This window comes from Candoia aspera, chromosome 2 (assembly GCF_035149785.1).
Source record: "Candoia aspera isolate rCanAsp1 chromosome 2, rCanAsp1.hap2, whole genome shotgun sequence".
NCBI classification, from domain to species: domain Eukaryota; kingdom Metazoa; phylum Chordata; class Lepidosauria; order Squamata; family Boidae; genus Candoia; species Candoia aspera.
Window position 1 is genome coordinate 105,804,248 of NC_086154.1, and position 24,740 is coordinate 105,828,987.

At 39.6% G+C, this 24,740-nt stretch overlaps 1 protein-coding gene across 1 annotated transcript in view; it reads left to right on the plus strand.

Moving 5' to 3' along the window:
* The first annotated feature begins 2,305 nt into the window (after window positions 1–2,305).
* SEPTIN9 (septin 9) overlaps window positions 2,306–24,740 on the plus strand; it is a 238,326-nt gene continuing 215,891 nt past the window's right edge. Inside the window, exon 1 of the mRNA XM_063292841.1 lies at window positions 2,306–2,389. Within this exon, the coding sequence (XP_063148911.1) occupies window positions 2,368–2,389 (22 nt within the window). The 5' untranslated portion in view covers window positions 2,306–2,367. The remainder of the gene's footprint in view (window positions 2,390–24,740) is intronic.

Below are 24,740 nucleotides of genomic sequence, written 5' to 3' on the forward strand. Positions count from 1 at the left end.
AGGCTTTTAGTAAGGACTGACTGGTAACCTTGGTCGTACCCTCTGCCATAAAAAGTCAGCCCTGGTAGAGTTAATGAAGCTCCCCTGAGTAATGCCTCTGCACAGTTGGGTAGAGAGGCAGAAAGTCAGCAGTGGCAAAAGTTGTTTTACTCTTGAATGCCAAGCTGCCTCTCCTGAAATCCTTTTCACAAAACTATGGAACGACTTTGTGGTCTTTTCCAGCCTGAGTGTCTTAACCTCTCACCTCTGCAGTCCCCCTTTTTAATTCTTCTTCATTATCACCACAGCGGCTGGGAAACTGGGGTGAGGGCAGAGCCACTGAGTGCCCTTGGTTCAGAAGCTCAGTGGACTTGATGAACTCTTGGGGGCCTGTGGCAGTTGCCTGCATTAGCCCGTTGCTGACGCTGCCCACGCCTGCCCTGTTTTGCAGAAGGATGTTCTCATTTTGAACAGCTCTGCCAGCAGGAGATACTCCTAGATTGTCTGCCCAGAGATCTGATAAACCTTTTTTGCTGCTTGTTTTGGAATACAAAAAAGGGTGGGGTGGGGTTCTAGCATTTTGCTGGTGGGCTCTCTGTGGCTTGATAAGCTGTGACAGCTCATTTCAGCCCTTTTCTTGAGAACACTATTCTGATTCATGAGGTACATGCCTTCTCACTGATGCTGGTCTGATAAAGAAATTCTTATTAATTTGTCCTAGAGCCTTCCTTCATTTTTGGCATAGGGATAGAGGGTAGGTGTTGCTGCTCCTAAATGGTGCCCTGCCCATTCCAATGGATTTTCATTAGGAATTGTGGAAGGCAAATAATATCTGTATCCTTTTCACTGACAAAGATAAAAAGAAGTTCCCATCTTCATTCCCACCAAACAAGAAAGAAGGGATTTTCATAGTTATATATGCTGCTTACTCTCAGAAGACTATGGGTACAGTTATGACTTCTCAAGAGAGGTGAATTGTGTAGCAAACTAATCATATGTAAGAATTCAAACCTGTACTGTATTATGAAGTTAAGCAAGGTCAGACCTAGTCAGTACTTGGATAGGAGACCATAAGGAAATATCCGGGCTGTAGTCTACTGTATACTGGAAAGTCAAAAAAAGGGGTCCAGAAAGAAAGTAACAGCAAATCGCTGTTGCCAAAAAAATGTCATGGACATAGACATGAATCTAGACGAATCAAACCTACCTCAAAAGCACTGTACTTTAATATGTGCGTTATTTGCAACTAGCAACATTGAAAACAACAACCTCAACAACCTCTGACAAGACAGGACAGGAAAGGACAGGAAGGAAAGTCAGTTGATGAAACATACTACAAAGATTAATCATTCTTTAGTCTCAAATACATAGATATCTTTCTGGGCCAAAATGTTGGCCCTCAAGTGGCAATGCTCCAAGAAATAAGAAGTGAGCTCAGGCAAAAAGTAAAGTAAATGATTTCATTTCATTTAACTAAATATTAATTACCTAGTCACATATTTGATCATTTTCCCCTTCCTTGTTTCCCCCACTCCACCCCCAAATCCTTTGTTTTCAGAGGGCAATGTATTGCAGCTCTGTTCGTGGCTGCTAAGTGATCTAATCTTGAAAACACCCAGGCACCACTGCTTGTTCTCTTTTAAATAAGATATTTAATACTGCTGGGGGCTTTGTGGAGATGGTAAGGCAGGCCGCTTGTCAGTGCCCCACATCCCTTCCAAGCCGTGAAGGGCAGCATATATACAAACCTTATAAACCAATCAGAGCAAGTACATTTACACAACCTGCAGCCTTGAGCAGCTCATTGCATTCTCTGGGCCTTTCCAAGGAGGAAAATAAGTTATGTTTACAGTAAACGGCCTGACATGCCATTGTGTACAGTACTTTGAACTGGAGCCTCCTTGCAGCTTGTTCTGCCTTTAACCCGAGCAACACAGCCGAGAAGGGAGAGATAGGAGGCCTAAAAGTTGGGGCCAGGCAACCCAGGGTGGGTGGGTGGGCGAGAAGTCTACAGAGGGGCATTTCTGTCAGGAAGAGGGGTGCGTGCCAGGGCCAGTTTATTCGCAGAGGGGAAAAGCTTAAACTTCTGCTGCAGCTGAGCTCTTCTCTGAGCTGCCTCTCTCAGCTTCAGCCCAGTTGGAACAGCCCACGGATTGGAAAAGGTGTGTTCTAATGAATGGGAGTGCTGTGCGCTCCCTGCCCAGCTGCAGATGTGACGGGGCCTGTGTGTAACACGTAGGAAGAGTGCATTTCCTCTGCCGAGCCCTGCCTGCTGCAAGGAAAGGATTATTAAACCCCTTCCATACCACCCCCGGGGGAATATTTACGACGGGGGGTGGCTTGGAGAAACTTTCTTCCCTCCTATGTAACAGCTGGGATAAGGACAGCATGAGAAAGTCATCATACACAGGTGAGTAGAAAAAAATATTTCCTTGGGGGCTCTGAATCCTTCAGCTGGGCTCTTTGCACTGAAGGAGAAAGCTTATTGCAAACTGCCTCCTGTCTTCTGTTGGCTCAACTCTTTGGAGTTGCAAGTGGGTTTCAGGGTAAAGGAAGGGCACTGTCAATGAAAGAAAAAACCTGAGCAAATTAAGCATATGCTAAATTCTCAGATCAAAAGGTATGGATACAGACCGAGCACACACAGAATTTGGGAGCTGAAAGCCTTGGGATGTCAAGAATTGACATTTAAAATTGCTGTTATTTTATCCAGAACAAACCCAACAAGGGTTGCCACTCAAGGGATATTGTGAGTGGAAATTCCTACAGTGGCTTTTATGCATTATTTCATACATTACAGCAGTCACAGTACTGTATGCTTTTCTTGGACTGTGTGGTGCATGCTTTGCAAGTACAGTATACATTGAAAAATTATCATAGACCTTGATCCTAAGCTTCCAGGAGACAGCTGATCTCTGTAACCCTGAGGACTAGAAACTTGTCATAAGGGTTCATACACATGTACATGCCAGAGAGCTGAAATTCAAAGTTAATTTAATGGAGAATGTGTTTCTGTATCCTAAGGAAGCAATTGCATAAAATTTAAGCAAAGTACAACTGAAGATATTGACAGTGTCAATATTCTGCACGAACTTCTATCTTGGTGGATTGCGGACAACAGTGTGAAAATTTGCAAAGTAATCTTTAGAGATCCTTGCTTGCATAGAGGTAACAAACATGGTTGGGGTAAAACCAGGGCTTGATTGCACTTGTGGCATACTGGCCAAAATGACACTGTTCCTATTGTTTGTGGCAAATACTCTATTTGGTATGAGTATGAATAAGGCTGGTAACCTAGTCCACTCCTACTCTATATTACTAAAAAGTATTATGTGAATTGATCAATTTGATCAATTATTCAAAGATATACATGAGCAGCAGGTGGGCTCATCTGATGACAGTCATGGCATAAGGAAGACTGTCACTTACAATGTAAGAGGAGTAAGTGACAAAGAGCATGAATTAATTAATTAATGAAATGAAATAAAGAAAAATAGATAAGTTGTATATGTGCAAAACACTACATCTGTATGTGCACATGCTGGACAATTGTAAGAATGCTGTTACTATTCCTCTTCATAAAGGGAAAGGTAGCAAGGATGAATGCAAACATACAAAGGAATTAGCTTGTTAAATGTCCCAGGGAGGATGGCAGAATTTTGACTGAAAGAATATGAGAGGTGGCATTGAAAAAAATTTGGGAATTGCATTGCAACATTTTGCCAGGCAGGGGGGTATGTGGATCAGAGTTTTTATTTCCAATTCATCGAGAACCGTGGGAATGTGAGAAAGTGTATCGTATATCTCTTGATTCAGGGAATGAACAAATTTCCATTGGCTCAAAAGCTGTGCCAAGCTTTAACTGTATGGACCAGGACTCAAATTAGCCTTATCTGGGGGGAAATGGGGGAGAGGAAATTTTAAGAGGTGAAACAGGTGCCTGAAGCCTCAGAAAATTTTGAAGCACCAGTTGGGCCCCTTAAAATCCCCACCCTCAAAAAACAGCCCAACTTTTGGGCACCTGACCACTCTGGGGGACCCATGAGGGCTAAACTAGGGCTCCTGGCAGTGTGCCTGTTTTTGCACCCCTGACTTAACCCCTCTCACATGCCCATAGTGCATACAAGCCTTTTTGGAGCAGTGTTGCACAGCCAACCCCTGTGTGCTTTGGCTTAGCTTCTATCAATTGCAAGGAAGAGCCTGCTTAGAGCTCTGTCATATGAACATTGATCATGGCTAATTGGATTCTTTTTTCATATCTATATGTAATGGTAGTAACTCTTCATGTAATCACTAAAAATGTGGCTAATATGTGCATTGGAAGTCAACCCTTCATGCTGGTCAGAAACATTTTTTGTTTCAAATTGAGAGTATCATAAAACAACAAAAAACTGATTTATACCACAGAATGTGCTCCACAAGCCTAATTTCAGCAACTTCTAGGTAAAGAAAGCTCTTCTGATCTCCTTTCTGCAGTTGTTTTTTTCCAGCAGCTAAATCTGAATTGCTGAACCAGTATTTTATATTTCTCATAATACCTCAGAAAATGTTACGGGAAATATAAGAAACAAGGGTAACTGTGCTTTAACCCAGAAGCTGCCCAGATATGTTGGGTGCTGATGCTGCACCTCAGCCTAACTTCACATTATGTCATAATCATCTTATTTATTTGTAACATGATATTATGCTGCTTCAATCATTTTAGCAGCTGAAGAAAAGCCATATACGATAATAACGTGTATGCTCCATCTTTCTATTTATGTAAGCCCTCTAGGTACCTTACAACAATAAAACAAAGTAAAGCTAATATTACAGTTAAAATTACAATCAAGATGAATTATGATTATAATCAATTAATAATTTAAAGTTCGATGAAATAAATGTGTTTTGCCATTTTCCTACACTGAAAGAATGAGGACCAAATACATCTCCCTGGAGGGCACATTTCCATCGCTGAAGAGTCACACAGGAGAAGACGCTCTCTTACCCACCAAATATGGCACTAGGGACATCTTCAAGAGGGCTTCTCCTGCTCACCTAAGAGATTAGACAGATTTTTAGTGGGAGAGGGGATGCCACAGATAGTGAGCTCCTATGTCATAAAGTTCAACACCAACACCTTCAATGTTACTTGGTAGGTAATTGGCAGCCAGTTCAGATCTTTCAATGCTAATATCATGTGATCTTTGTGCCTTGAACCAGTAAGCAGCTTGAGTACCACATTTTGCACCAATTCAATCTCCAGGTACTTTATCAAGTTAGTTCAAGATAAAGTCATCTGGCTCAAGAAAGAATGTGCAAACACATTCCTCACCACAATTAGTACCAACCAATGGAGAAACAGGTGGTAGTCAAGGTCCACTCCCAAACTGAGAACCTGCTCTGTCTGAAGAAGGCAACCCTATTCAAAGTGGGCTTGACCCCACCCCCAAATCTAGTTTTTTCCTTACCTGGATTTAATTTCAACTTGTTCTCCTTCATGCAAACTATTATTGTGATTAGGCTACATTCCAGGGTACTGGGGCCGACCAAGGGCAAGATGGATGGATGATATTCTAGAGGTGACGGACTCGTCCCTGGGGGAGCTGGGGGTGTTGACGACCGACAGGAAGCTCTGGCGTGGGCTGGTCCATGAAGTCACGAAGAGTCGGAAGCGACTAAACGAATAAACAACAACCAGGGTACTGATTGCTTCCTTGGAGTTAGAAGATATAGAGCATTTTAAGGCTTTGAATTATCTCTCCCAGCTGTCATATGTAGTTGTTTAACAGCATAAGGGTTAGATAGAATTCTGTAGGATATTGTAGGTCAGAGACCTACAGGCTGGGCAGTAGTCACCCAGCACCACTTGCTGAACATGTCCTGACAGGAGGAACCAGCACTATTATGAAACAGTGCCTCCAAGGCTCGGCCCTGCAGAAATCCCAGAGAAATGCCATGGACATTACTATCAAAAGCCATTGAGGGATCTAGGAGAACTAGCAAGGTCACATGCCCTCCATCTAAGTATTTTCCATAGTTCATCCAGCAACCTGAAGAAAGCAGTTTCAGTACCATATCTTGGAGGAAACCCTTGTAGAAATGTGTCCAGATAACCAGTTTCATCCAAATGCAGCTTTGAGGTGGCCATTTTCTAAGTCACTTGTTATTTGTAAGTGGACTTTAATCACAAGATCTTCTCAATCAAAGAAAGGGCTTTTTTTCCACTGAAGTGTTTTATAACTGCCTCCTTTAAGCAGGCAGAAATGATTCCCACCTTCAAGGTGATCATCTTGATCAGCAATGGGAATAGTTCCAAACTAGACAATTTAATTATCCAGGAGGGGCAAAGCTCAAACAAGTAGTTGATGGCCTTCATTTCTCCACACCTTTGAGATCTACAAGCTGAAAAGAATCCATATGAACAGGACAATGGATGCCAAGCTTACCACCCTGTTACCTGCCCTTACACTGGAGTTCATGTCAAGGTGAGCTTGACTGATCTTATAAAAATGAGGAAAAAATGTTCACAGGAAGCTTTTGACTGCACTGGCTCTTCTCCCTTCACCTCTTGATGGAGGAAATACCACATAGTATGGAAAAGCGTTGCTGGCCTGTTTGGTACAAATACCATAGAGGGAGAGAAGTAAATACCCTTCAGTGCACCAACTTCTATGGAATAGGGTTTCATAAGGACCTTGCAAAGAGCTCTACTCCATGAGCAATCCAATCCACCCCAAGAATTCCTCCACTTGTATTTCTGTCTTCAATTTACCTGTTCCATTGCCAATTGCATAAATAGAGGGGAGGGGGGGAGGCAGCTGCCTTGGGGCTCCAGGCACAGGAGGTACCACCAGTCTCCCTCTTGTTTCACACTTCTTGCTCTGTACCCTCAAGAAATCTGATTGTACAAGACAGGGCTGTTATAACAGGGCTGCAAAAATCAGGATAACTACTAGAAGGCAAAACATCATAGAATTTTCTTTATCTCTTTATTGCTATGTCTAATGGTCTTCCAAATTTTTGAAGCCCAGACATGGTGGCCCAAGTGCAGGGCCCCAATAGGAGCTACAGAGGAAAAGTGGTAGAAGTAAAGAGAGAACGAATGAAGGCAGAGCTATAAGCCAAAGGGTTGATCAAACTCTGCTAGAGGAAAGAGGGTGTTTAGGAGTAATCATGTCAACTATGCATGGTCCATCTCTGTATATGCAAAAGTGTGTAACTCATTTTATGGGTCGCTTCCTTTTTTTTTTTAAGCAATTCGTAGGGGGACTATAGGATAAGAGAAACTTAATGCATTTCCTGCTCACAGTTCCTCCATTCTGAATCATCCCTCACTCTGCATTATAGCTCTGTGGAGTTTCAAGCAGGTGTTTCCTTTCTGAATTTATTTTCATGAGATTCATTTCCACATACTTGCATATAACATGCAGCTAGCTAACTGTAGAGAAATTGATTCCAGAATGACCTCTATAACTGACAGCTCCAAGATTCAATCTAGATGGTTTTTACATTTTATTTATTCAGTAATAAAACTGAATGAAAACTAAAGCAAAGTTTTCACTCCGTTATAGGATATATTAATCTCTTTCATCTTAGCAAGGTACATACAAAATTCCACAGTGGTCAGCAAAATGCTAAACTTTCCCTACAGCTCTCTGGGACCAGGGTACCCATATTATCTGTCCTGAACTGTATGTGACCTGGGAAGTCTCCTAAACATAAATAATGAACTGCAGGCATGGCAAAAAAGGCTATGTGAAGGTCCAAGGGATTGGTAGAGGTAACACCAACATAATCCTTCAGCTGGTTGCAGGTTCTTTATTTGAAGCTGTTCTAGCATCAGTAGCCATTGAATCAGTGTCTCATGTTTTTTTCCCCCTTAGTTTATTACCACAGAAGGAATGTTATTCAATTGATTGGAAACCTACCGTAGGGACTTATCATTTAAATGGCTGGTATAATAGAGAAAGATTCACTACACAGTGTTTTTGGAGGGTCTTTGGATGCCCAAAGATTGGCTGGTTACAGAAGAGAAGAGTGTAATACAGCCAGTAGAGTGTGATGATCTCGTAATCATTTCCAAAGCCAGGAAGTAACTCCCTATAGAAAAGCAGAGTTTTGTGAAGAAGAGAACATTGACAATATTTTCAGACTTCTGAAACCTAGAGCACTTTCTCCTTCAAACTTAAAATGGAAATTTACATGCTGAACTAAGTTAAAATGAGGTTGGTTTGATTTGGGCTGGACTTGTATGAATCATATTTCTCAACCATGGTTTGTGGCCTAGCATAATACTATGTGAACCCAGCCAATGTGTCACATACTGTAAAAGTATCTTTAGGGAACTATCAGGAAGCCGCTGTTTTGAGCAATACACCAGTCAAATCAAGACATTCTGTTGTATCGGATGACCATTTATGTACTGCCACAGAAGTGACATCCCTTATATAAAATCTGCACCTTGTATATTGAATTACTTGTGGAGACATTCCCCAACCAGATGACCTCTAGAAAGGTGACACTAAAACTTCCTTTCATTGGGCCAAAAGAGAGTTTTGGAAGGCAAACCTAGCATACCTGGAGTGGGAAAGGCTGACCTAATTCTCCATCTTCTAGCTTATTATGTTGCAGATAATCAGTTCTCCAAAACCAGCAAAGTAATAACAAGAGTAGCAAATAATCTGGGTCCTGAGGATGCTGTTAACTATTTGGCAGGTAAATAAAGACTAGTTTGGTACATACCAATAACAACAGTACCATGTTCACTATAAAAAATAATTAGAATCACTTTGGTTAGCTATGTTGATTTTATTTATTTATTTATTATTCAAATTTTGTACCGCTCATCTCTCTCAAAAGAGGGACTCTGGGCAGTTTTTATTTATTTTCTCCTGGATAATTAATTACAATGCTAATTCTGTGCATGGTATTATTGAGGATTGGTGTAATGATGCTTTTTAATAATCAGATAAATCACAAGATTTTTCTGAAGAACTCTTCTGACTCTTCCAGATCCATTGATCTATATGTGAAGTTCATATATGGTGAAATCAAAACTGAATATCTACAGTAAAGAATTTGATTGGTGTTCAGTTTTGGAACTGGACAGCTTGTTCACTAATCAAAGTACATCAGTGGTGAACAGACCACCACTAATACCAGCAGAAACAATATGTTAAGGCCCAGGCTCTTTGGGTTTACAAAGGAACTTTGGGTAGCTTGTTGTCTTAGCATCTCTGAAAATGAAGCAAGTTTGGTAGTCAGACCAGGGTTTCCTTAAAACTGTTAATATTTTGCATCTGAACTGAGTTTAAAAAGAAAAGTAGATAGGAAGAGTATATGTATGAGTAATGACGATTTTAAACTGAAAATGAATTATAATTCAAAACATTAGCCTTTATGGAAACAAGTTCCTTTTTGAGTCCTTTCTGTATCATGTATCTACTGTACCTCCCAAGTCCTTAGCACTTGTACTACCTCATCAGTAGGTAGGTCATTTAATCTTCTATTTATTTAATTTATTACATTTATACAGTTGAAGTCTCTTGCCAATGTACAGTAATAAACACTATCCTTGTGAAACCAGATCTTCTCTTCCAAACAGTTCACAGTTCATTTGTTTTTTTTTTTGTGACAATTAAACATTTGTTCAGGGGACTACTGTATTCAGTTATTTTTGGTGAAGGCCTTTTTGGACAGAGAATGTCTCAAACTCTCTGAGGTTGTCATATCTCAGTGCCAGAACATATGTAGATGTTTGCAGAGCAGCCAGCTGCACCTTTTGGCATTCCAGTTGGGGACTCCAGTACCAGATGTTTTCAGAAGATATGCACCAATAAAAAGAAGAGCTCTAATGTAAACCTTCCATCTTCTCTGAAAATATGTCTTCCATGCTTCTATCTTAGAACCAGATTTAAGAGCTCTGGGTAGCAACACCATGTGGATGTGGCCCAAGAATTCTGAGATGAGCCCATTCTGGGTCCATCCCCTGGAGAGGTCCAGCTGTTACCTCCATTTGGTTTGACAGCAAACCCTTCTAACTCTTCAACAGCAACAATTGCTACTGAAATGCAAGTGAAATCTACAACAACTGCTGTGCTATATAGTTTCTATAATTGCAAATTAACAGCCTTTTGTTTTCTAGTTAGCCATGCTCACCAAAAATAGTAGATAACAGCTGGACTTCCCAACCACAACAGTTGCCCCTCACATTACAGTTGACCATGAGATACTGCAGATGAAGCAACCTCTGTTAAGATGAAAAAAACACACAGTATTTTACATAAAGCAACTATCATATTTCACTAACTATTCATGCCTTGGTAAAGCGTTATTTTTAAATGAATGCCATCTTACTCATTACCATGGCATGAACTTTAGCCTGCCTCAACAAGTTCAGTTCCTGGAAGATAGAAGAGTGGTTATATATGTATGACTTTTTATTGATTCAATTTTTTTAAAAAAGACACACTGATTATTATGTTAATTTAAACTCTAATGATAATGCTCACCACCAGAAACTAACTACAGCTGAGCTCATAATTTGTAATTGTGAATTTAGTTGGGGTTAAAAGAGGGATACTTAGTGTACCTTAAACAAACACAAGGAAGAACTCACCTTGACTCACTGTTGGGGACCTATGGAGAGTAAAAATGTTTGCTTTACCAATACAGCAGTATTTAAAGAACTTTCAGACCAATGGGATACCACAGTAATAAATCAGAACCAGAAGAAACAAGCACAATATTATTTTAATGGAAATTGACTATATTTTACCCTCAAGAACACTTGCGTCTTTGGAGAATTTCTATTCCAATTAAGCATAATTATAGGAGAAGAGGTTTGACATTATTTGCCATCTGAGATTTTTTTCCATGTCTCTTTGCTGAAACTGAACAGGGCTAGATCTGGTCAGAGCCAAGATGGAAGATCACCAGAGAGCCCCCTGCTTTGTGTTCTGTTATGGAAGAAAGGCAGGATATAAATGTATGGAAGAAGCAAGAGTTCTTCATACCAAGGGGATAGCTCTTAGACATTTCAAAACAGAATTGCCAGTCTGTGTTTGGTATCAGTCCCCCAAATTCTTTAGCCAGATGGTCATAAACAGAAAATAACAGTTTGGGTAAAACTGCTACAGAAGAATACAACTTCACTGAAAACAATAAAGACTAGAAATCCTTATAAATCTATATCTGGCACCCAATTCCTCTAGGAAAACATTGGCAGGAAATAAATAAAAATCATGGTCTTACTCAGTTGGATTTCTAAGGTGAGGAAATGTAATCTATGGGATGATTCAGGAGAAGAGCTGGATTGCAAGTAGTGCAGGAAAGCTGCCTCCAGGACATAACATGAAAGCTCATCTCAGTGAAAGTTTTAATTGTTAGGTAGGAAGTTAGAAATTAGTCTGGCACCTGAGCCATAAGCTATGTGAAATGCCAGATTTTTGCTCAACTTTTATTATTGCTTCACCTTGGAAAGTTCAACCTCTCAGGCCATCACATCAGGTGATTTAAAAAAAAATTGGTCAGGTTGGTATTTCATTTAGAATTCAGCTTGTTTCAGGTGAGATGTCCTCTGCAAACAAGTTTCTATTTGCTTTCAAATAACCTATTTTTCCTTTGAATCATTGGAAAGAAAACACACAGCGAATGTTTGCTTTCTTTTAATCTGGAAGCAACCATAAACTGTTGTACTGTGAAAAGAACTTGGTGTTTTCCCTTTAACAAGCTAGAAGAAATTCCTGTGGCCTCCTTTTGTAAAATTATGTGGAGTAGAACAGCTTGTGTTTACAACTGGTATTGACCACATCATATCAAAGGTCAGCTCTCTTCTCCAATCTCTCCATGCATCACTCTCCTTCTTCCAGCCCTTCCTCACAACTAAAAAGCAGGGGTGTGGGGGTGTGGTTTGCTGTAGAAAACACTGTGTCCTTGTTTCAAGTAACTGCCTCTTTTGATTCTTTGATGATATAGTCACATTGTAATGCCAGTAAACAAAAGCCACAGTGCTCTGTCAGGTTTCCTTGCAGACTTTGGGATTATGAAATATAACCAATTCATGTTATCTCCTATCAGACTCATTCATTAGTCACCTCCATTTTCATGGCTAACAACAATCTTAATTTCAATACCATTCAGCATTGTTTTGTCGGAAAATCAATCCCTTCTTGAGCCAGAAATCTTGTGGCTAGGAGAATTGTATCTCTTATTGCTTCACCACATTCCTGTCTCTGTCGAATATTGACTCAATGCTTGGTTATTGATTGATGGCCTGAAACATATTCTCTGGTATCTTCTGAATTCTAGGTTCTGTTTCCAATAAAGTAGTCATTTGCATAATCAGCAAGAATGATGCCAAAAAGGGACATCAGTTCGCATAAATATGCACATTTAAAAATGATAATCATAATTTAATTATAGTTCCTCTTTTGGAATGTTTTAATAATGAAAATTGCTACATGATTGACCTGAGAATTATAAAATTATAAGTTGGAAAGGACTTTAAAGACCATCAAGTCCAATCCTCTGCTCATCTGTTGACAGATGACCATCCAGCCTGTTTGAAGACCTCCAGTGAAGTAGAATTCATCACTTTATATGGCATCCTGTTCTACTGTCTCACAGCACATACAGCCAAGAAGTTCCTCCTGATGTCTAGCTTCAACCTGCTTCCTTGTAGTTTTACCCATTGCCTCTTTTCAGTTGGATATTCAAGTTAGTGGCTTTTCTGGTGTGCATGCCCAGATTTAGAGCCTTTGACTAACAGGGTGTTGTTTCCTTACTTTAACCTGTTCCTATGATTGCTCCTGTTTGTCTTTTGCCTAACTATGATCCTGTAGCCTTTGTGATTCATTGTGCCAAGATTTCCTGTCCATTCTTAGAATGTTAAGAGGAAAAATTGCATAGCTTTATTATCAGGATTGCTCAATCCTTTGTCCTTAGCTGTAACACCCAGGACCTGCCTTTCCCACAAAGTTATTACCTTTCTTAAATATTCTTTGAACTAGGAAACACCTACATGCTGCAAAAGGCAAATATCTATTCTCTACTCTGAATAGGTTAGCTTGCAATTTCGGTCAAGAAAGAATTGTAAAAATACTGTGATCTTTGGTCTTTTCTGGGTACTAGATATTTGATTGTGGCATTTAAGAACAGCTGAAGGGAGGTTGTTTTATGCGGTTGAACAATAATTATTTGCTTTTTTACAGGCTAGGCAGTCAGGAGAAAGCTGTGTGCAAAAGGCCAAAAGAATGTAGCAAACCTCTCTATTCACCCAGTGGTGATCTACATGTGTACCCAATGAAGCCAGATCCTAGCATGCTGGTATTGTCTCAGAGGCACCAACTGTGCTTTGCTTGGACCCTGTATACCAGCCTTTCTCAACCCTTTGACCCTGGAGGAACCCTTGAAATATTTTTCAGGCCTTTGGGAACCCCTGAACATTCAGGCTCAAATATTTGAGCTTGGGAACAACCTGATCTAGAATGATCTCAGAAGTTCCCTTCAGGGACTAGTCATTTTAGGAATCCTCAATTGGAAGATGTAGATCATGAGGCATCAGCAGCCTGTTAGAGCAGCTGAAAACTGACTTCTGGTGGGAATATGGTGAACTGAACAGCTGTGCCCATGATCTCCGTGGGCAGAACTGGCATCATGGCCATTTTTCCAGGCTCAGGTCGGTTTCTTCTGTAGCCCAGAGCATTTTTCTGGATCAAGGAAAATGCTTGGAACCAACCCATTCATCCTCTGGATGGTGAGTTGTAGCCAGGAGATTATGGACAGCGTGCATGATTGACAGGTAAGACTTCGCCGGGAGGCTGGGATTTCACCATTTCTGAGCCACACTGCAGCCTTTAAAGGGACATTCAGTCCAGCCAGCCCATTTCTAAAGCACACAATTTATTGTTTTTTAAAGTTTTTGTACCCTAAGAGAGGCTTTCTACAGTAAGAAGAAGCGGACTCTCTTGGTGCTTATCATTATTTCTGGATTAAATTTTTAAAATCTTTTGAAGTTTTGGCTTGTTTTCACATTAAAGATTAAGGAGGACTGAGAATAAATAATTGCTTTCCTGTTATCATTTTTGTACTGAATTTGAAGGATTGAATATTTCCCTACGTGTTGGATTTTCTGTTTTGAATTTTTAGCTTTATGTTCACTTTCCCTGGGACCTACTTGTTAGCGCACTTTCTATCATGCCAATTTCATTCAGAAGTTTTTATTAACTCATTAACTCCCATCTGTGTGAGTCAAGTATCTAGGGGGCACCACAATCTACTGCCTGAAACATGAAGGATTTCAAGGAGGCTTTTTCAGAGTTTTGTTGTGAGCCTAAGCAGACCTAAAAAGAGATCTTTTCAGATTGCTGTCAGGCTATTCTGCAGAATATTTGGGACATTGGGGAGGAAATTATTTCTAAGGTATGTCATCTGGCTGAAGATGTTATGGAAAAAGATGAAGATTTTGACAAGGATGGAGATCTTTCTACTGACAGCGAGACTGAAGTAATGCCAGGTGAAGACTATATTTTGGTGCTGAAGGGGTTAAAGTGACAGTCCAAGCTGCAGATTACAAGGAGAGTTGTTTTTCTGAGGGATTGTTATGGCTTTCTGAGGAAATGTTATGGGAGAGAAGACTACCTGTTTTGTTGGATTTTTTTTTTTTTTTTGCTGAGAAGCTTGAGTTTTTAAAGGGGGCAGTTGGGCTGTTTGATTTTTGCAAGAAAAATGCCTTGGGTGTAATAGGGAGATATGTAAATGTTTTAGTATATTTTGAAGTGGGGTAAAAATTTAAGCATGTATAATTGGATTGATAATGAGGCTATTATGATTTCATTTCTCTTTAATGATTTGGATTAAGATTCACTGGACTTTTCTTAAGGTTTGTTTGATCTGTAAGATTTATAAGGTATCTGTAATGAATGCCTACTCTAAAACACCATCAGACTCATAAGCAGATTCACAAAGATATCTGATTTATTAAAGAATAGTATACAGGTTCACAAAGAAAGCTGAGAATGGAAAAAGCGTGCCAAAAGCAAACTAAAAACCCCTCAGTACAAACGAGATCCCTCCCCCTGTAGAATCTTCCCAAGCTCACAATCCCAGGTGCTCCTAACGGCTTCTGATGGTCCATGGGAAAAGTCCTTGAGCAGAGCACATAAACCAAACACATTCCATTGAAATGAACATAGATACAGAGCTTGGCACAAGGTTTCACAGCAGCTCCCTCCCAACAGAAATGCGCGTCAGCACCATGGCATGTGAAACGTTACGATGTACAATGCACATTGAAACAGTGAACATGACAGTATCTATAAGATACAATAATAATTGCTTGGTTTTTAGGTTTAATAGGATTAAGATTGCTGTAGTATTATTAATTATAAAAGTAGACAATTTATATGTTTTTATGATTTGATTTTTATTATAGTGGACAGAAATATATAGAAGAGTGCTAGGAAAGAAACAAATAAATGTTGTTCTATGGGGGAGGGAAGTTATTTTAGAAATTTATATACTGTACGTGTATGTGTGTTTGTGTGTGTTTGTGTGTGTATATATATATATATTTCTTTTTTATATATACAAGGGGAAGAAGTAATTGCATTAGTGTTTTGTATATGTGCTAATGGAAGGATTTATAGAAATAATGTGATCTTGGTTTGATATAGAGTAAGGGATTGATTATGGAAATTGCTGTATATTCTTGCTGTTGAAAGTTGGAAGTCACTTCTTTATGTAACCTTCAAAATTCTTTTTTCTTGTGTTTCACACTTTTTTAGTTTTTCTTTTTTTCTTTTTGTAGTTTTTTTTGGGGGGGTTGGAGTTTTTATCTTTGTTTCAAACTCAGTAAAATTCTTTTTTAAAAAAAGAGCAGCTGCAAACTACAATTCTTGTTACTTTGCCTTTCTGTATTCTTCCATATTATTTCTGACTATCTCATCATCTCTGTTGAATTGAAAGGCTCCTTATTTGCATTTCTACTGTAACATGACTCAACCAGTCTTTATCTTATCTTTGCTATGAAACAATAAACTTATGTTGGATTGTAAGAAAGCATGGAATGGTATGAATTAAGCTGCCCGATAAATGGGATTCAGGTACATTTCTCATGAGAATGGAACACTGAACTTTATCTCTTTGGATTGTAGTGCAGGCACAGAGGTGGAACCCTGAAGATTCACTCAAGATCATTGGAAAACATTTCCCTAATTTTTGGTGGGGCTGCAAAAGGCATAATGTGTGCTGCTGAAACTAAGAGCTGATTCCCGCATTTTTCTGAATGTGCTAACTTCAAAAGTGCGGGAAAATGGAACTTCCTGGTTATCCTTCACATAACTTGAAGAGAATTGCCATTTATCTGTGAACCTCTTAAAAAAAATAAGATCTGAAGTGAAACAAATGTATGCACGTGTAGCCTGTTAAGCTGCCCATGTGATGATAGCATGTACAAATTCATGTTGAACATAATGTAGTATAGAAGATTTGATTTAGAAAAAGAAGTGACTCAATCTGGGAGCTGATATATGAGCTCTTATGATTTGCTATTGCTACAAATTTAGCTGAGCATTTGACTGTGTTGTAATCAATGGTGGAGTGTTTCTTACCATTTTTCTTCAGAGCAACCAAAACCTTTTCAAGCAGACTATCAACATCAGTTAACAGAATCAATCCTTGAAGATTAAGGAGCTAATCTATATTTTGAGTCTGCCCTAAATGCATGCACAATCATAAAAGTGTTTTTAGTTTGCAGTTTAATTAGGTACTCCCCATCTCAGCTCTGGTATATATTAGCCAGTTAGAGGAAAAGTCATCCAAAACCATCAGTGTGAAAGCAATGAAATTTTAAGAGTCTGAGGAGATGACTAATCTCTTGCTTCTATCCATCTTTGACCTTCATGAGCAATAAAAAAATTCAAGTGTCATGACAAAATAAAAGAACTTTTCGTGATTAGCTCAGAATTTTGGATGATTGTCAGAGAAGTAAATGGCATACTTGCTCCTTTCTCTTTTGCTCAAGCATTTGGTTTCCTTTTAGCATACCACTATCTTGTTAGGGCTCCACTTGACCTCTAATATGATGAACCAGCTTAGAAATGAGATTCAGCTTCATAGGACTTAAGAATGGAAGTCTTTTAAAAAACCTACAATTATTCCCAGATGGATTCTGACAATGCCCCTACAATTAGCCTTGAAATACAAAATCCATTTATTTAGGACAAGGAGGGAGAATGTGTGACCCACCAGAATTACATTTCCCAGCAGCTACAGCTAGAATATGACCAGTGATGAAGGATATCAGGAGTAATTCTGCAGCCTATGAAGGATCTCAAGATTTCTATTTTTAGCCTAAGAAGATGAATCTGACTCTCTGAGACCTGAGCACTTGTAAGGAGAGAGCTGATCCCCTGAATCAATTTGAGTCTAAAGAGCATAGCTGGTCAGTTTTGCAAGCAAATGGGATATAGTTTTTCCCATTCTTGTTGTTTATTTTCCAGGAAGGGGGATGGACACCTAGACCCATATGAAACCTCTCAGTATTTTTAGGGTCTCAGACCCCACCACCCATTTCTGCCACCAAAATTCAGGAACCAATTGTGCAGTTTACCCTTGGCTTTTCTTGGGAAATCAAGTGAAATAGATGCATTAAGCCTCCAATTGATTGAATGCATTTATTCACATTAAAACAAAAACAAAACCTGGTTCCCCATGATGAAAGCTCACAATTCCCCCAAATTTTAAAAGAAACTTGCTTGCCTGATTCTGTTCTATACAGATTTTTTTTTTTTATTTGAGTTTTTAGATGATGAAACCAATTTCTGTTCTTACTGTTCAAAAAATAATCCAACTGATCCGTACTTCATTAGTCCATCACCTCCAGTGTTCTCTGTGGAGGAATAATCCAAACATTTGCACAATAAATAAAATACAAAATACTTGTGCACACAAGCACTTGCCTAACTTCCTTGCTTTTTCTCATATTGCGTCAATTTTCAGGTCCAGAGCAAAAGTGAATGCTAACCTTAAAACCATCTTTTTATATGAGATCCCACCTCTTTTCTAAACAGGAATGGTTTGCTCCCACGGAGAATTTCATCCTTTAAATTGATTTTAATTACTCAATTAAAATCTTTCAGTTTTTTTGGACAAGTCACGTTGAAAGGAAAGCTCTCTTTCCCTTTCCTTCATACTGTTTCCTCTGAGGATGAGGAGCACTGAGGAGGCCACTACTGGAAACGTTACTAAGCCCAACTCTATCTGACTCAAAGCGGACAGAAAGCAATGACTTTGCACAATGTTGTGGCATTGTCACATGCTGCTGGGACCCTTCCCCCTGATCTACTGGGTAGCTCAACAGTAATTTAAGAACCTAGTTACCACTGTTATTAAGCTGTGAGCAACACTATACCAGTACAAATAGAAGTAAAATAAAATGTGGCGCCTCATTTCCAGTGTAAGCAAGATCATGTGACACCTTTAGAAAGGGGTCCTATGCGCAGTTGATTCTTAACTTGGAATCAAAAGTCCTACATCAAGTCCACAGAAGAAATCATTTCTCTCCTTCCTCCCCCTATAGCAACCCTTCAATTATATTGATTCTCAAACTCTGAGAGTGAGCAAGCAATGCTGCAGAATCCTGGTGTTTTCCAAAGCACGGTATTAACTGTGAAGACAGTTAATGGACACTGTAGAAAACTTGATTAAATCAACTATGTAGTGCTCTCCTTAAATCAAGAGAAAGTTCAAAGGACCTTTCACTGTATAATGTATAATTGTTGTGTACGTTACCTTTCCAAAAAGTAACACATCCCACAGTTATGGTATCCCCATCTCTCCTCTAGGGAATAGAGTTCAGTAGATAAATATAAAGAATTCAGGATAATAAACATGTATAATTTAGCTAAAGCACATCGTGGAAAAATGAGAAAGATGCTTCTCTAGCTGAAGTATCCCAGCTGTGTAATATTGACTCCATTCTAGCTATGTCAGACTGCCAACTTTTAAGCCACTTGAAGCTGCCAGCTACATTTAACAATGGCAAAAGTTGTTACAAGGAATGTTTTCATCTGGGTGGTCTTTCCTGTTCAAATGGGAAGATGAAATGCCTTGCTGTGATGAATTTCCTGGTGTTGATCTGTGTGTGTGTGCACAGACACAAAAGACAGTATTACACCACTCAGCAGGCAGGCATGGTATCATGTCAGAACTTGCAACTGATCTGTTCCATAGCTTAATGTATCACTGGACAGTTTCAGTTTGTTGGATTCTGCCTCCCAGCTCGGTAACATTTTTACTGTTAATGTTGTTGTTTGTACTTTTGGTAGCAAAATGACCTTCCCTGTGACATAGACTTTCCAAGATTTGTTTTAATCTGTTGAGATAACGGCCTTGAGCTATGCCCTTAGATTGAACAATTTAGTTCTGAATTACTTGATTTAATTAAGAGTAAGGGAAGCAAAATAAGGAGCTTTCCTCACTGCTGAGTTAAAGAACTATGTACCTGTTCTTGAATCAGCAGAACACTTTACTGGTGTGAAATTTGCAGTTTCATTGCCAGTCCCTATTCTGCTTCTCTTGTAAGTCACTATCAGATGGTACTACTCTGATAACATAGGTGCAGCACAGGTTAGGTAAAGCGATGGGTGCATGTTTTTTTCCCTGAAGAGGAAGTCAGCAAAACATGCACCCAACCAATCATGGCACTGCAGTCAGAATGGGGCTCAGTTTAGCACATGCTCAGTGGTGAAAGTTAATAGGATCTCTGACTGACTGGTTTACCAGGGAGGATGGGTGTCTTTAGAAGGCCATGTATATTTGAGGTTTCACCTCCTACACCTTTATTACTTTGGACTCAAGACCTGATAGCCTGGAATCAGGGTCCACGCAGTAGTAGGCAGAAAGCAAGCTTTCTCCACAAGCTCTTATCTCTGAAGTGATCAGAGGCATTAGAGTAAGAGATTTCATCTTCTGTTACTTGGCAGGACAAATGAAGGAAATGAATACAAGTTGCCTTGACCCATTGGAGAAACTCAGTGGCTCAAGAACTCAAGATGCAATGTCTGGACATGTACAAAATGAATGCAAAAATTACAGAGGAACCCCTGTGAACTACAAGTCAAGACAGAGGATTAAACAATGGATGGATGAATGAGCGGCATAATTTATTCTGTATGAATTAGGTGCTGGGAAACTGCCCAGGACTGACAGCATGGGAGAATGATGTCATTGCTGAGGGGAGCGAGGCTGCCACTAAGGCACAGTGGAGCAACCTTCTCTCCAGACACTTCCTTAGTCATCTCGCTGCAGTTCATCAATGCCTAAGACGCTTCAGGCCTCTGGCGCACAACGCTGGGCTGCCCTCCTCATGAGGCAGAATGAATCATCTGCTTCAAGGAGTAAAGTGAGAAGGGCAGAAGAACTAAGTGATCCCCTTTCTACTCTCTTTGTGTCCCGTTATCCAGAAAAGTCACCAATCATGATCACCCCTTTAAGCGCTTCTGAGGTAGCATCATGGCAGGTATATCACTCCATAAAAGCCTATTTTCATATAAGAAAAACAAGATTTCCCCAAAGATAAAGCTCAGTAGCAGGACAGTCCATTTGTTTTTTAATCAGGCTATTCAGTAGTAATTATAACAATAAAATAAAATACGTTTTAAGACTTTTTAGAGCAATAGCACCACATACTGTGTGGAAAGAGCCAAACAGCAAGGGGGGAAGGGAGGGGAGAATTTGTCAATCTGACATGGGGGGGGGGGGGCAAGGGGAAGCCTTCTGAGTAACAGAATAAAAACACCCACTGACTCCAAAAATAATTTCTTAGGAGTTCCTATATATTTGTTGTTGTTGTTTATTCGTTTAGTCGCTTCCGACTCTTCGTGACCTCATGGACCAGCCCATGCCAGAGCTTCCTGTCGGCCGTTCCTATATATAAACACTGGTTATAACCAATCTCAGGGGCCAGTCAGCACCTTTCATCCCAGTCTGACCTTGGAAGAACGTGCATGACTGGTCCTGTACTTGTGGGTGATTAATTGACACAGACCCTCCCTGTGTTCTGCAGGGGCATCATAGCACGGGCTTCCCATATTATTATGAGGCTTTTAAGCATTGTTCATTACTGAGAGACTGAAAACTATGCTAAGCATAGATGCACAGAAATAGAAAATAGATACAAAGAGCAATAGGTATACTTGTTTTATGTTTTTATAGAAAGTGGCTGGCTCTCTTTATGTTCTGGTTCTGCAGTTCCAGTATTGATAAACAGCCAGCAAAGAAGTCATAACGCCCTGGAACTAGGCCTGTGCAAAACAGGCACAAATCACCTCAGTGATCTGCAACCTGCCTCGGGGCTCAAAGCAAAGTTTCGGAAGTATTCCACCTGGTGAAGTATCAAGGCAGCGCTGATCTGACCAAATTAACCACTTTACTTTGAGACAAGTAGTTTTTGTACATGCATTGAGTATTTCTAGAAGGCCACTGAAGGGCCAGAGAAGTACCTGAAGAGAGGCATAGTGGCTGTTCCAATATAGTAACTAAAAGTGCTGTTTACATCGTGGCACTCCTTTGATGTGGTGATTCAGTTTATTACCTTGGAATAGAAACACTCTATTAAAGGTTTGCAGAGGCCTAACTGGAAATTCCTGCCATATGTGCTAATGAAAAGATCAGTCATTTCTAGAGGCACATGGACTAAACTTTGAACCTTCTTTTAAACAGTTATTCAGATGTAGATGCTGCTTGCATAGAGTGTCGTAATGGGTGTGCATAGCATAGAAACTAATTGGTTATAGGTTCACATGTAACTTTCTTGATTATCTTTCTGCTCCCCCTTCATATATCATCACCTAAGATTAAGTCAACAGGCAAGGCCAAACCAATGCAAATAGGCAGAGAAAAGTTGAAATAGTCAGAGACTCTAAAGTTCACAAGGACGGTGTAGCCATGAAATAGACACATCTGCCACCTGAGGGAAAGGCTATGACAGAGGCAGAGTCATCATACTGATAACAATGGTGTATATTCTCAAGGCTATGACTTTCGCAGTTGTAAGATACGGCTGGGAAAGCGGATCTTCAGAAAGGTTGAATGGAGAAAAAAAATATTCCTGTGCATTGTAGTGCTGGAGAAAATTACTGAGAATAAGGTGTACCTCAGAAAGCACAAATGAGTCAATGCTAGATGAAATAAATCCAGACTGTTGACTGGAAGCACTAATAATGAAGTTAAGGCTTAATATTTTGCACACATAATGCAAAGACAAGAGTAAAAGCAAAAACAAACAACTCTTGAAAACTCACAGGCAATTGAAAGAGAAGACAACAGGAGACAAGGTGGTTAGATTCTGCCCCTGAAGAAACAAGCAGGAGCTTATAAGAACTCCAAGAAGCAATCACTGATAGACAAGCCTGGCAAAATTACATCTCTTGGTCCCGAAGATTCAGAAGTGACTGAATGACTGAACAATATCTTTCATCTCAGCCAGGCTAACGTTTTGCTTTCCTGGTTGTTTGCCTGTCTCTTCCTACATGCCAAAGAGGTCATCTGGCTCCGAGGTTATGAAGAAAACTGGGGGTTCTTGCATAGAGATTTGCTTGGGATGAACATGAAGCACCTCTCAGAGGAAGCTAAAACAAAAGTTACTTTCCCTTTGCATAGGGAAAGTAACTTTTGTTTTAGCTTTCCTATTTGCATATTTCCTTATGCAAATAGCATATGGAAACAGAAGTTCCCCATTGTAAAAGTTATATAGTGAATGTGGTGATATTGTCACATCCCCCAATAGCCACATCCAGAGTTCTGGATCTGTATTACATGATTCTAATAGGTTGTTTTGGAAAGAGCACAAGAGATATGGGCAATGCCCCCTTGAATTCAGCTCCAGAACTGAAAAGTGAAGCAAATGAAAAGCCAAACAAAGGAAGTAATTTATTGCTACTGAGCTGCCTTTTAGTAGTAGAAGTTGGGAAGCCTGTTATAGCAAAACAAAACAACGACCCTTGCCTTAGGGCTAGTTTCCATCCTATTTAGAGTTTACGTGTTCCGGAAGAAGTTTCCAAACAGTGGCTGTCTCTTAGAAATACATCACTGCCATGTAACAAAATTCTGCCCTTCAGAATGCAACTTTCTGGAAGGAAATAATTTATTACTCCTTTGTCCATATTGCAGGTCAAATTTTCTCAAACCAGGATTCTCACTTGGCCTTTGAGGGTTATGCTGGGGTTGCACTCCAAAATAATGGATAGGTCTAGGACGAAGAATTAAATTTTGTTTAAATTATGTTAAAAATGAACATTAAAGTTAAATTTAAAACAGTTAATTATTCCCCATGTTGTGTTCTGGGGTGGTATCAATCCATTATATTAATTGGCACTTTGGTTCTCATAAAAATGCTTGTTTTATTAACTGCATCATAACCCACAGAACAAACAAAGAGACCTTCATGCAGAACCCCATATCAGACACTACAACCTCTGATGATACCCTATGCAGTTAATAATTTTTACTTTACGTGACATTAACAATTAAAATTTGATGACAATTTTTGGATGGGCTTGAGAGGTTATCCCCAAAGCTTTGGGGACAAGACATAAGGTCCTAGAGCTATGGAGTGTGCACCTCTAGTTTAGATTAAGAGAAGCTACCCAAAATATAATCAAAGTCGAAACCTAACAGTGTGCAACATCAGTGACCACAATGTTTAGGTATATCAGTTTTACAAGACACACTTTTGTTTTTCCACTGTGAGAGCATTTACAGATCTAAGATCTAAGGCAGGTCAGTGAAAGCTCTGCCTAGTGTGCATCAGCTCAGTACATTCGAAAATACACTGCATAATAATTAATGCACAGGATTATGGCAATTAACCACCAAGTACCGGAAGTGAACCAGACATCCCAAGTCAAACAGTAAATTCTGAACTGTGCAGCAGGACATGTGTGATTTGTAATACTGAATCTGCCTGTATAGGAATCTTGGCAAGTGCTTACAATATGACAGACATTAACAGCATTGGCTCTAGAATTAATTTCCACTTAAGAAAAAAAGTATGGAATTAGGGGGGAAATGTGGAATTAGGAAACAGAAAGATATAACTTTTCAGGAAAATAACATTCAGTTGTGCTTTGTTTTTTAAAATTTCAGTTGCCTTCTGATAATAAAAACAGTTATCTGGAATACTCCTTCTGTTTACAGAAGGGAATTTATACTGTAGTGAATTTTAAAGCAGAATTGGACAGCAAATCACATCCATGGCCAGAAATGGTATACAGCATATGAGCCAAGAGCTTGCGTGGTGTAGGTTCCCTGTAATGCCTACTGACCTAACTAGGGAGCTGCACCTAGTTTGGTATGACTGATCTGGAAACAGCTAAGTAGAGTCAGATTTAGTTAGTACTTGGAAACCAGAAACACTCACAACTATAGACTAGACTTGGAAGTTAAAACAAACAAACATCCCAGAAGGCCATGGCAAACAACTTCCATATTATTGCTAAGAAAACAACCCAGATTTGTGACCATGAAGTCTCCAGAAGTTGAGTTGGACTCCAAAGAGGTGTTTTATTTGATGGATGAGTTCTAAATAAAAGACTTCACTGCTATTGATTTGTATCTATCATGCTGCATGCAGTGCATTTTCTAAATGTATATAATCTGCTATGCTTAATGACTGCCAGCAAATCTTTACCAGTGAAAAGTACACTGGTAGGGCAAAAACCCAACCAAATCAAATTTGGCTATATTAATCTTTAATTAATCCAGCAATTCCTCACCTA